We start from the raw sequence: 12,844 nt of genomic DNA, 5'->3' as shown, positions 1-12,844 counted from the left end.
TCAACCATTGTGGAAGACAGTGCGGTGATTCCTCAAGGATCTAGAACTAGAAATACCATTTGACCCAGCGATCCCATTACTGGGTATATACCCAAAGGATTATAAATCATGCTACTGTAAAGACACATGCACACATATGTTTATTGTGGCACTAGTCACAATAGCAAAGACTTGGAATCAACCCAAATGTCCATCAGTGATAGACTAGATTAAGAAAATGTGGCATATATGCACCATGGAATACCGTGCAGCCATAAAAAAGGATGAGTTCACGTCCTTTGTAGGGACATGGATGAAGCTGGAAACCATCATTCTGAGTAAACGATCACAAGGACGGAAAACCAAATACTGCATATTCTCACTCATAGGTGGGAATTGAACAATGAGAACGCTTGGACACAGGGTGGGGAACATCACACACTGGGGTCCGTTGTGGGGTGGGGGGAGGGGGAGAGGGATGGCATTAAGAGAAATACCTATTGTAAATGACGAGTTAATGGGTGCAGCACACCAACATGGCACATGTATACATATGTAACCTGCACGTTGTGCCCATGTACCCTAGAATTTAAAGTAGAATTAAAAAAGAATAATAATAATTGGGTGCATGCATACAGATGGCTATCATTTTTTGCCTGGCTTCTCTCACTCAGCATAGTTATTTGCGATTGGTCCATGCCATTGTGATACAAGTCATTCATTTCTTTGACTGCTGAATTGTATTCTGTTGTCTCATGCTTAGTTGAATTGCGGGGTGTGTTCAGTTAGGCATATTGAAGTATTGTTGATATACAAGAACATTTACCCCTCGTGGGTACAGTTGGGTAAGTCCTAACAAAGTCTCGCGGATCACCACTGCAGTCAACATGGCACCTGCCTGCCACTCCAGGGCCCCTCACCCATGCCGAAGTCACCAGTCCCCTCTCTCTGTTCTCTTCACCACAGCTTTGTCTCTTGACGGTATCACGTGCAGGCTTTTGGGATGAGTCCGTGTTGTGTGTGTCATAATTCACAGAATCCTTCTGTTTTATTTCACTTCATTTTCCACCTGAGACTGTTGTAGGTCTAGTGTTGTGAGGGCACACCTCGGGGATGCCTACTTATGTCCTGGCCTGTGTGTCCCGGCTGTGTCGGGGCCTGGCTGCTGCTCCTGTCCACTCTGGTATCCCCCTGGTAGCTGCCCTCCCCTCTGCCCCAGTTTCGGCCCTTTGCCCACTGGGGCTCTTTTGTGAGCCGAGTCATCAGGGCAGCAGGGGTGGCACTGATTAATTTCCTTAAAGCCCCTGTTTCCCTGATGAGAGCGTTGGGTGATTAAATGGGCACAGGGCCTTGGAGAGTGGCTTGGCTGTGAATAAATGACTGGAGGGAGGATGCTGGCGGGTAGCCTGGTGGCCGAGGGCAGGGTGTCAGCAGGAGTGGCTGCTTATCTGACCAAACGTCAAAAATCAGTGTTTTACAGATGGAAGGATGAGTCGGCTGGGGATGAGGGCAGGGTGGAATGTGTGACCTTTGGGGACAGCTCGGGGCTTATGATGTCTACGAAAGAGACCAGGCACATAGAAGCTTCCGATATACGTTAAAGGCTAGCGGCCAAAAGGGAGCTTTAAGAGAGACGTTTGGAAAAGGATGAAGACGCAGGTTCTTCCGGGTTGCTGCTCTTCCGGAGCTCTCTCCACGGCTCTCTCCACGGCTGGGGTGTAGTGACTGTGGGGAGGGGCTGTGTTTTCAGCTTTTTGGCCATCCCCTCCTTTGTCCTGCTCTGTCCTTGCCGTTTATGGTCTGATGTGTGAGTCTGCCTCTGTCATATTTTGAATGAATGCATGACATTATTGTGCCAGTAACCTGTGCAATTCCTTGTCCCCTTGGTGTAGACCAGTTGAAGACCCTGCAGAGGAATTACGGCAGGCTGCAGCAGGATGTCCTCCAGTTTCAGAAGAACCAGACCAACCTGGAGAGGAAGTTCTCCTACGACCTGTAAGTGCACCTCAGAGTGCGTGCCACAGTACAGGGTGCCCGCCACCGGGAGCAGGGGGTTAAGCTGAGGGTGGCGGATGGAGACGTAACCTATGATAGAGCATGCACCTTCTGCTCCATGCAGGACTGAGAAAGGCACGGGCCCCCGGGCCCCTCTCGGATTCATGTCCTACACAAACGCACAAGGAGGCCAGCTCTCAGCAGGAAACGAATTTCTCAGCATGTCTTAAAATGTAACTTAAAACCTCTGTCAGGCACAGGTGTACTGGTGAAGTCAACAACATAAAGCTTTAAAAATGTGTTTCACAGGTGCCCACGTGAGCTAAATCAGATTCGTGGACTAAAAGACATTTTGGCAAAATATTGGTATAGTAATAGTTTATTGCCTGGTGATCACGGTGTGGGCATTTTGGTTTTTTTTTAGACTTTTCAGTGATTTTCCAAATTTTTGCATTAAGTACAGTGAGAATGGAGTACTTGTATAATCAAAGCCAAGCAATATTAAACTATTGAAAAGTGAGCTAAGCCCCGTGGGAAGATAGTAAAAACCAGCTTACAGGTCACAGGATAAGGTTGTGTTTATTTTTTCCACTTTTTTCCCTCATAAAAACAATACAGCTAATGTGTAGGCAGTTTGGGATTCAGAGAGAACCAGCCACCCACAGCCCAGCCCTCATGACTGCCCTTTTCCCTTTGACTTAACTCTATCCAGTCCATGCCCAAGTTCACACGAATGTTTACTTAATTGCAGTCATCATCAAAAAAATTTAATCATTCTTTTACTTACTTGTATTATGTATGTGTGTGTGTATATGTGTATATATATGTGTGTGTGTGTATATATATGTGTGTGTGTGTGTGTGTATATATATATATATATTTTTTTTTTTTTTTGAGATGGAGTCTCACTCTGTCCCCCAGGCTGGATGGAGTGCAGCAGTGCAATCTCAGCTCACTGCAACCTCCACCTCCCAGATACAAGCAGTTCTTCTGCCTCAGCCTGCTGAGTAGCTGGGATTACAGGTGTCTGCCACAATACCCGGGGTTTCTACTAAAACCATGTCATTGGTCAGGCTGGTTTCAAACTCCTGACCTCATGATCTGCCCGCCTCGGCTTCCCAAAGTGCTGGGATTACAGGTGTGAGCCACCGCACCCGGCCACAAAAATTTTATTTTTAAAAGCAAAATTAGGTAGATATACAATGATAAAAAGGGATTTTAAGGATAAAAATATCCATTGCCATAATTTTTCTCCTAAATAATGACAACACATTAGCTATAGGATCTTTTTTTTTTTTTTTTTTTGGAGATGGAGTTTCGCTGCTCTGGTTTCCCAGGCTGAAGTGCAGTGGCGCGATCTCGCTTCACTGCAACCTCTGCCTCCTGGGTTCAAGTGATTCTCCTGCCCCAGTCTCCTGAGTAGCTGGGATTACAGGCACGCGCCACCACACCTGATTAATTTTGGTATTTTTAGTAGAGATGGGGTTTCACCATATTGGCCAGGCTGGTCTCAAACGCCTAACCTCAAGTGATCCGTTCGCCTTGGCCTCTCAAAGTGCTGGGATTACAGGTGTGAGCTACTGCGCCCAGCCAGCCTCTTATTTTTTAATTTTTAAATTTAAAAAAGTATATTACTTGGATTATATTTAAAACCTCCATATAGCTCCTGTCTTTTAAAAATTACTATTTTGGATTATTTCCTTCTAAAAGGCTCATCTGTAGTTTAGCCTGTTGCTGGGTGTGAATTGTCAAATTGCATTCTGAAAGGATTTGAGCCGTCTGCATGGTCACCAGCAACCTGGGAGAATCAGTTGTCTCACATGCATTGCGTTCTTGGGGATTTCCATGTTCCTCCAAAACATTGTCCACCTGCCGTAATATCTTCCTACTAACTTTATAACCATGTACAACTGAAAACATGAAGCCCCAAGTACACGTCTCTGTAGAGGACATGAGCAGCCAGTCAGTAGAAGGGAAATGTGATTGTCACTCGTGTGTGGAACCTTATTCAGCTATGCCAGTGGTTCTCATGTTGGGGAAGTCTTGTCCCAATAGGCCTTTGGCAATGTTTGGAGACATTTTCGTCTGTCACGGCTTACAAGGAGGCTGCTGCTGGCATCTAGTGGGTAGAAGCCAGGCACACTGCTAAACATCCTATAATCCACAAGACAGCTTCCCACAGTCACGTTTTATCTGGCCTAAAACATATACAGTGCTAAGGCTGAGAAACCTTGAGTTAGGCTGATAATTAAAGAATTGCATTTAGACAGAAATGAAGTACCTCAGTCTTCTTATTCATCTTTAAAGACACCTTAATACAAATATTTCCCTCATATAGATTGAAACATAAAAAGCCACAAATGGCCTCACTTGATAAATGTTGCCCCAGAAGGTTTTGACCTAGCTGGAAATCAGAGCCCAGTGACAAAGAAGGAATCTCTGCTCCCCATGTAGGAGAGCTTGGGCCCAGGCGATGGGTGGACACCTCTAAGCTGGGCTGGAGACACTTGTAGGATGCACTCCTTTTGCTTCTGGCAGGTCGATACCTAGATTGAAAGCTCTTTCCGGCTGCGTCTGTTTCACTGCTTGTGCCCAAGGCCCTGTACCAGATATGCGATGCTTCCCAGGGATAATGTTCGTGGAGTGTTGGAAGCAAAAAAGAGCTAGTTATTCTTAACTTTCTTTGGTTTATAGGCCCTTTGAGAGAATCTGATACAAAGTACGAACACTTTGTCAGCAAACTTATAAATGGACACCTGCCTAAAATGTGCAATTTGTGCAAATTCTTCGGGCCCTCCCTTAATTCTGCACTCCCTCCCTTAAAACATCCTGTCTGGTCTAATCCTTCTATAGAAGGCAGTGCCAAGAACACAAAAGCTGATGGAAAGGCCAGGTTTCCTGATGTACAAGGTAGTGTTCTTAGCGTTCTTTCTGTTTGAATCAGCCAGCACACATCCCACTTTTTACTCTCCTACACCTGTGGCAGGCATCGCTAAGCAATCACTGCTCTCCATCTGAAAATAGCCTTGCGTTCTTTCTCCCTGAAACACCTGGAGTCAGCACATGAGATGAACCACTCGCCATCTCATCTCCCTGCTATGAGGAGACAGTTTCCAGTGTTGATACTGGAACGTAAAGTAATACAGTGATGGTCGGTGCCCTGGGTGATGGAATCACCTGCCCCCATAGATCCTTGTAGTGAACATGTTCCATCAGTGGTACTCTGGCCATCAGTTGCCCCAGTTAGAATAATCACTAGTGGCCAAGTCCTGTATTTCTCTCCAATTTAGCTCCAGTTAGTGCTGGAATATTTGCCAGTTACGTGTAAGAAAAAGCCAACCTGAGTCTTCAGGAAGAAACGCTATCACAATCTGCATGACCTTTGTCTCAAAATTGAGGATGGAGGTAGTTCGGCTCCTGGCTCTCAAGCTGGAACGTGGAAAGCCGCACTTCATCTGCAAGGCTGGGAGATAAAGGCTCTTTGTACTTGATTTTAGCGGGGCTGGGAGCTGGGGCAACCAGTACTTCCCCTTTGCAGGTTTAAAGGTTCAGGGATAGCAAATGACCTGCTCATTCAGTTCTACAGTATACAGACAGCTTTTTGTTCGCTCTGTTTCGGCTCCTGTGCACTAGTCTACCACCTGTGGCTTGTATGTTTGTGAGCATTGTATTTAAATGAAATTTTCACCTGATCTCTCAGCTGTCCCAGGTCAGGAACTCTGCACTGCATTGTTTCCGCAGCACCTGGTCCTCTTCTCCGTGTGTGGTACATTGTGACCCCATGGTGCTTTGCACTGAAGGGTATATTCCAAGAGTCAGAGGTTGAGTGTGGTCCTCACTCACATTTGGCTCTGACATGCCTGCGACTCACAGAAAAGGCGAGCTGTGTGGTAGAGAGAGCACGACAGGAAAGTGCCCTGGAGTCTGGCTTCAGTTTCCGCCTGTCTCTGACCCTGGTCCGTGCCAGACAACCGTGTCACCCCTTAGCATTCTTATTTACAAAATGAGTGGGTAATTCTCCTAATTACTTCATAGCTCTGGCACTTGTCGAAATACTCTTCAAATAAATTCCAGGCAGAAAGCTGAAGCAATGCAACAACAATTCAGCTGAGTGTCCTCCAGTTCAAGTTTTGATACTCCCCACTTAGCACAGACCCCCGGGTTAAGGGGCTCCACCCCACACGCCTGCTCCCACTTCAGATGCCAGCCACAAGTCCCACGTGTCCCCCAGCCCCCCTCATTTCTGCCTGGCTGGCCACAGCTTTAGGATTACCTACCACCCCCTCAGGTTTGATCATTTGCCAGAATGACTGTCACGGAATTCAGGAAAGCTGTTTTGACTTTTGCACAACAGCCCAGTGGTAGAGTCCTAAGGTGAGGGCTGGTGCCATGGGGGGGACAGGAGCGGCCGCCCCGTGGAGTCAGCCATTCCCATCCAGTGCATCATGATATTCCCCAGCCCGAAAGCTCCCTAAGCCTTGTGGTCCGGAGTTTGTCTGAGTCTTTTATATAGCATGATTGATAAAACTGTCAGCCACGGGGTTGAACTCAATCTCCAGTCCTTCTCCCCAGCCCGGAGGAGGTGGAGCTGAAAGTTCCAACTTTCCAGACATGTGGCGGGTTCTTCTGGCAGTCAGCCTCCGCCCTGAAACTCTCTGATGCCCATCCTTCCCCACTCCCAAGACCCCTCATTAGTATAAACTCAAGTCTGGTCCAGAGGGGCTGGTTGTGACGAGCCAGATACACCCTCAGGAACTTCCAAGGGTTTTAAGAGCTCTGTGGCAGTAGCCAGGGACGAAGACCAAAACATATATGTACTTTTTTATTCTACAGATTGTATGTTTAAAAAAATTTTTTTCCTAATCAGTAAAGTTCACTGCTTTAAAACAATGGGATGATTATTTTTAGTGTGTTTCTTTTAGTTGTTTAATCGTTGAACGCACACGTTGCCCTGTCTTAAGCGCGCTCTTCAGATGAAGCGCCTGAAGCCGGAAGACGGTCCGTGTCTCTTATGGAAGTGGATGTCACCGTCCAGCAGAGACACAGCCACAGACATCAGGCCCTTCCTTTGCTTTCTCTCACCAAAGGAGCCAGTGCATCAGTCAGATGAAGGAGGTGAAGGAACAGTGTGAGGAGCGAATAGAAGAGGTCACCAAAAAGGGGAACGAAGCTGTAGCTTCCAGAGACCTGAGTGAAAACAACGACCAGAGACAGCAGGTAACTGGGGAATTTTTGCCAAGAGTTTCTAGAAGGTACCCCTATCCTGAAGCATTTTGTTTCTTTTATGTGCTGCCTGGCTTTCTCTAGACTCTGCCCTCCCTTGTGGGCTTGGCTCCCTGAGATACAACAAAGCAGAACCTGGTCCTGGGATGACTGGACCCTAACCAAGGGTGCTGGCCTCCAGTCCCACTTCCCAGGCTCAGGGCTTTACGGGAATTATCGTATTTACAGCTCGCAGCCAGCCTGGGAAAGAGTTGCTGTTTTCCTGATTTGAGGACCCCAGGCCCACGGGAGGGGTGAAGTTCTGTGGCAGCGTCACACCACCTGGTCAGTGGTAGAGCCCATCAAGGCCTCAGGTCTGGCCGGCTCCATGTCTCGTGCTCTCATTCTGCCTCCCGTGCAGAGCACAGCCCACGAAGCTGCTGCTCAAAGCCTTCTGGGTGATCTTTGGTTGGTTTTTAAAAAACTATAGCAGCTTTATTAAGATATAATTTGCATTCCCTATGATTCATAGAAAATTTACAATTCATGGGTTCTGGGTGTATTCACAAAATTATGCAGCCATCACCACAGTCAATTTCAGAACATTTTTATTGGCACAAAAGAAACTCTGTATCTCTTAGTTCTCTCTTCATTTACCTTCAGTCCCCACAGCCCTAGACAGCCAATTGCTAATTTACTTTGTGTCTCTTGATTTGCCTCATCTGGACAATTTCCTGTCAATAGAATCATATATGTGTGGCCTTTTGTGTCTGGCTTTTTTTTGAGAGGGCATCTCGTTCTGTTGCCCAGGCTGGAGTGCAGTGGCGTGATCTCGGCTCACTGCAACCTCCGCTTCCCAGGTTCAAGCGATTCTCCTGCCTCAGCCTCCCGAGTAGCTGGGGTTACAGGCACCCACCACCAGGCCTGGCTAACGTTTGTACTTTTAGTAGAGATGGGGTTTCGTCATGTTGGCTAGGCTGGTCTCGAACGCCTGACCTCAAGTGATCCGCCCACCTCAGCCTCCTAAAGTGGTGGGATTACAGGCGTGAGCCACTGCGCCTGGCCTGTCTGGCTGCTTTGACTGAGTATAAATGCTTCAGGGCTCATCAGGGTTGCAGCATGCATCAGTACTGCATTCCCTTCAGTGGCTGATTAATCCATCCTGTGGATGGACCACATGTGGTTTATTCGTCATCAGTTGATGGGCATTTGGAGTGTTTCCACATTTTGGCTATTATGAATAATGCCGTATGAACATGAAGCTTTTGTGTGGTCATATGTTTTCATATCTCTTGGATATTACCTAGGAGTAGAGCTGCTGGGTTATATGATAATCTATATTTAACCTATTGAGAAACTCCCAGACTTCTTCCAAAGTGGCCATACCATTTTCCACTCCCACCAGCAGTTTATGAGGGCTCCAGTTTCTTCACATCCTTGCCAACCCTTGATACTACCTTTTTCATGATACCCTTCCTAGCAGGTGTGGAGTGGTAGCTTATTGTCGTTTGGGTTTGCATTTCCCTAATAACTATGATATCCCTAATGATACTGAGCATCTTTTCACATGCTTCACTGGCCATTTGTATATCTTCTTTGGAGAAATGTCTATTCAGGTCCTTTGCTCATTTTTTAATTGAGTTATTTTTGAGTTGTAAGTTTTTAGAATCTGTTTTACTAAAGATATAATGGACATATGATTTGCAAGTTTTTTTTTTTTTCAATTCTGTGGGGTTTTTCACTTTCTTGCTGGTGTTTAGTTGAAGCACAAAAGTTCTTAATTTTGACAAAATCCATTGTATTTGTTTTTTCTTTTGTTGTGTGTTCTTGGTGTTGTATCTGGGAACACTTTGACCCGAGGTCTTGAAGATTTCCTGTTGCATTTTCTTCTCAGAGTTTTATCATTCTTAGTTCTTACATCTAAGCCTATGATTCATTTTCAGTTAATTTAATTCTTGCATATGGTGTGAGGTAGAGCTCCCGCTTCATTCTTGTGTGTGTGTGGATATCAAGTTGTCTCAGTATCACTTGTTGAAAGAAAGACTGCTTTTCCCCCACTGAATTGTCTTGGCACCTTTGTCAAAAATCAGTGTGCTGTAAGTATGAGGGTTTTCAGTGAGCCTGAGTCCCTTGGCTGTGTATGTCCCCTATGCTGCTTAGTACCCACTCCCTACCCCAGTGGGACAGAGTGGCTAGAATGCGCTGGAGTTGAGTAGCTTCCTTCTCCCATGTGGAAGTCTAGAGCTTACTGGAGTTGGGTGTTTCATTCCCCCAGGTCAGTTAGGCTCTGATAATATCCCAGCAGGGGCTCTGGGTAATACACTCCTCCTGAGGGCCAGCCTGGTTAAGGAGAACAGAGCTCTGTGGCCTGTTTCAGAGTGGTTCCTTTCCCCAGCCACCTGCTGGAAGCACAAGCCAATTTTTCTCTGATATTTACTGAGAGCCTGGTTGAGCTCCTAGGGGTAAAACTTGTAAGTATGGGAGCCCTTTACGACTGGGGCAGCTTTTTTACTTTTTTTTTCTTTCTTTCTTTTTGAGTTGGAGTTTCGCTCTTGTTGCCCAGGCTGGAGTGCAGTGGCGCAATCTTGGCTCACCGCAACCTCTGCCTCCCGGGTTCAAGCAATTCTCCTGCCTCAGTCTCCTGAGTAGCTGGGACTACAGGCATGCACTGCCACACCTGACTAATTTTGTATTTTTAGTAGATCTCGGGTTTCTCCATGTTGGTCAGGCTGGTCTCAAACTCCCGACCTCAGGGGATCAGCCCATCTCAGCCTCCCAAAGTACTGGAATTATAGGCATGAGCCACCACACCCAGCTGGGGCAGGTTTTTAACTCTCAGACTCATCCACACTGAGCCTCAAACAGTTCATACATGACAGGTCAGGCTCTCCCACCCCAACACCAGTTCCCTCGGTGACGTCTGCCCAAGCCTGTCCTGGTGAGCCGGGACTCACCGTATTGGACCCTGTCTCCAGGCTTGAGGACAGTGATTTACACTCTGTCCTCACCTCTCCTATGGATCCAAGAAGAGCTGGTAACTTTTCAGTCTGTTTAGCTTTTTACTTGTTAGGACTGAGTGGTAACTTGTAAGCTTCTCACGTGAGGAACTGAAAACTCGAAGTCTTACGTTCCTCCTCAGCACTGCTGGAGCTGCTTCCCGTAAGTTTTGGTATGCTGTGTTTTTGTTTTGTGTCAAAGCATTTTCTTTTTTTTTTGAGTCAGAGTCTCGCTCTGTCGCCCAGGCTGGAGCGCAAGTGCCATGATCTCTGCTCACTGCAACCTCTGCCTCCCGGGTTCAAGCGATGTTCCTGCCTCAGCCTCCCAAGTAGCTGGAATCACAGGCGCCCGCCATGACGCCCAGCTAATTTTTGTATTTTTAGTAGAGATGGGGTTTCACCATGTTAGCCAGGCTGGTCTCAAACTTCTGACCTCTGGTGATCCGCCTGCCTCAGCCTCCCAGAGTGCTGGGATTGCAGGCGTGAGCCACCGCACCTGGCTGGCCAAGCATTTTCTAATTTGCCTTGTGGTTTATTGTTGGACTCACTGGTGATTTAGGAGTGTGTGGTTTAATTTCCAAATATTTGCAAATGTCACAAGTTTCATTCTGTTTTGATTTATAATCCATTCCATTGCTGTTAGATAATTCACTTTGTGTGATTTTAGTTATTTAAGTGTATGGAGGCTTGCTTTGTGGCCTGCCATTTGTTCATCCCGGAAAATATTCCGTGTGTACCTGAGAAGCAGGTGCATTTCCCCTTGCTGGGCTGAGGGTTCTGGAGATGTTCGTTCTGTCAAGGAGCATTTGTGTTGTTCATGTCTTCTTTTTTGTTGATCTTCCGCCTAGGTATTTTATGATTCTATAAAAGCTTCCCCTCAGCAGAATCTCTGCCCAGTTTTATTCTGTCTTGACAGTACTTTCTGGGAGACCTTGACTCAACCTCTTGTCTTCTGATGTACGCCACGTGACCAGGGCGTGACCAGAGTAGACTGTGGCGTTTCTCGGGGTCGTGGTCGGAAGGATGTGGTGGTGGGATTGGCGGGATTCTTGTACGGCTTCTGCTCACAGAGCCCTGCCCTGGCTTTCTGTCCTGTGCTTCTGTTTCAGCTTCAAGCCCTCAGCGAGCCTCAGCCCAGGCAGCAGGCAGCAGGCCTGCCACGTGCAGAGGTGCCACAAGGGAAAGGAAACGTGCCCGGTAACAGCAAGTTCCAGACTCCAGCCCCCAGTTCCGAAGTGGTTTTGGATTTGAAGAGACAAGTTGAGAAAGGTAAGCAGAGCCCAGCAGTTGCCCTGTCCCCTGCTCTCCAGAGCCCCGTCAGAGGCAGCGGTCCCAGCGAGCTGCTGAGCAGTCAGTGAACCCAGCAGCGGGCAGCCGGGAGCGGGTGTGTCTCTCTGGGCACCTGGAACTGCGGCACCGGGGCTTCTTGTGTGTCTGACTGATGTCTCCTCCTCTAAACGAAGTGCCTTGTCCTTTGGCAGCTGTGTAGAGAAAGGCCCAGGCTGCACCTTTATACAGGACATGGGTGGGCTTGTGGGACTCGGGGGAGGAGGCTGAGCCGCAGACACTGGGAACCAGGAGGCCGCTGTCCATGGGCAAGCCCCGGGTGAGCCTGCCTGCCCTGGCTCCCAAGTGCTTGTCTCCAGCGGACAAGACGATCAGGTCACTCAGCAGGACACCCTCTTCCCTTTGTACCTTGTCAAGATAATTGAGTCCAGCTTTTGTTTCGTTCTGTTTTTTTTTTTTGGTAAGCTACTTTTCCCTTCGTCGCGGTTCTGACGATGAGCCGCAGGCACAGAGAGGCCTGCAGTCGGTGGCTGAGATCACAAAAGGAGCTACCTGGTTGTTCTCCTGTGTGCAGCCCACCCCACCCCCATTCCTTGGGAAGGTTCTGGGAATTGAGTGGAATGAGGTTTTTCTTTTTTTTTTTTAAATCAAATGCTGGTGAGGTCACAGCTAACTGTGTTCTGTGCACAGAGGAAATCAATGAGATCCAGGTGGTGAGTGAGGAGGAGCCTCAGAGGGACAGGCTGGGGCTGCCACAGGAGCCAGGCCGGGAGCAGGTGGTGGAAGACAGACCTGTAGACGGAAGAGGCTTCGGGGGAGCCAGAGAACTGGGCCGGACCCCACAGGTGCCAGCTGCCCTGTCAGTGAGCCAGGAAAATCCGGAGATGGAGGGCCCCGAGCGAGACCAGCTTGTCATCCCCGATGGACAGGAGGAGGAGCAGGAAGCTGCCAGGGAAGGTGGGTGTGAAGCTTCGGGGGCCGCCGTGGACTCCCTTCCACCAGACACCCAGCCACCTCCATCTCCTTCCCAGCACCGACGGAGCACCCTGAATTTGACCAAACACAGTCCACAATTTGCCAGTTCCTTTTCGTTTGAAGGTTTCTTAGTCGTTTTCAAGAGGGAGGCGGGAAGGAAGAGCAGCACATGCTCCAGAACTCGAGGTTTTAGACGCAGTATCGGCAGGGAGTCGCGGGGACCTTGCAGGTGGGCAGCCTGGAGATGGGTGCTTAGCATCCAGGGGACGCCTCCTCCTGGCAGGCCGGTCACATGGCCCATCTTTGCATCTCCACTGTCGTGCAGTGTCTGGTGCCATTTAGACAATCAGTGCCTAGTGAATGAATGACTGAAGGAAGGAAGGAGTATTGGGTAGATGAAGGTTCATGCG

General features: G+C 48.1%; 1 protein-coding gene across 2 annotated transcripts in view; it reads left to right on the top strand.

The window, feature by feature from the left end:
• The window catches only part of GOLM1 (golgi membrane protein 1), a 76,587-nt gene that overhangs the window by 55,038 nt on the left and 8,705 nt on the right, over positions 1 to 12,844 (top strand). For both annotated transcript variants that reach the window (XM_050760956.1, XM_050760955.1), the window contains exons 5-8: positions 1,872 to 1,974; positions 7,062 to 7,191; positions 11,282 to 11,441; positions 12,150 to 12,416. In XM_050760956.1, coding sequence (XP_050616913.1) covers positions 1,872 to 1,974; positions 7,062 to 7,191; positions 11,282 to 11,441; positions 12,150 to 12,416 — 660 coding nt within the window. The remainder of the gene's footprint in view (positions 1 to 1,871; positions 1,975 to 7,061; positions 7,192 to 11,281; positions 11,442 to 12,149; positions 12,417 to 12,844) is intronic.

Source organism: Macaca thibetana, chromosome 15, assembly GCF_024542745.1.
Source record: "Macaca thibetana thibetana isolate TM-01 chromosome 15, ASM2454274v1, whole genome shotgun sequence".
NCBI lineage: Eukaryota > Metazoa > Chordata > Mammalia > Primates > Cercopithecidae > Macaca > Macaca thibetana.
Note: the sequence above shows the minus strand (reverse complement) of the source record. Positions and strands in the feature narration are given on the sequence as shown.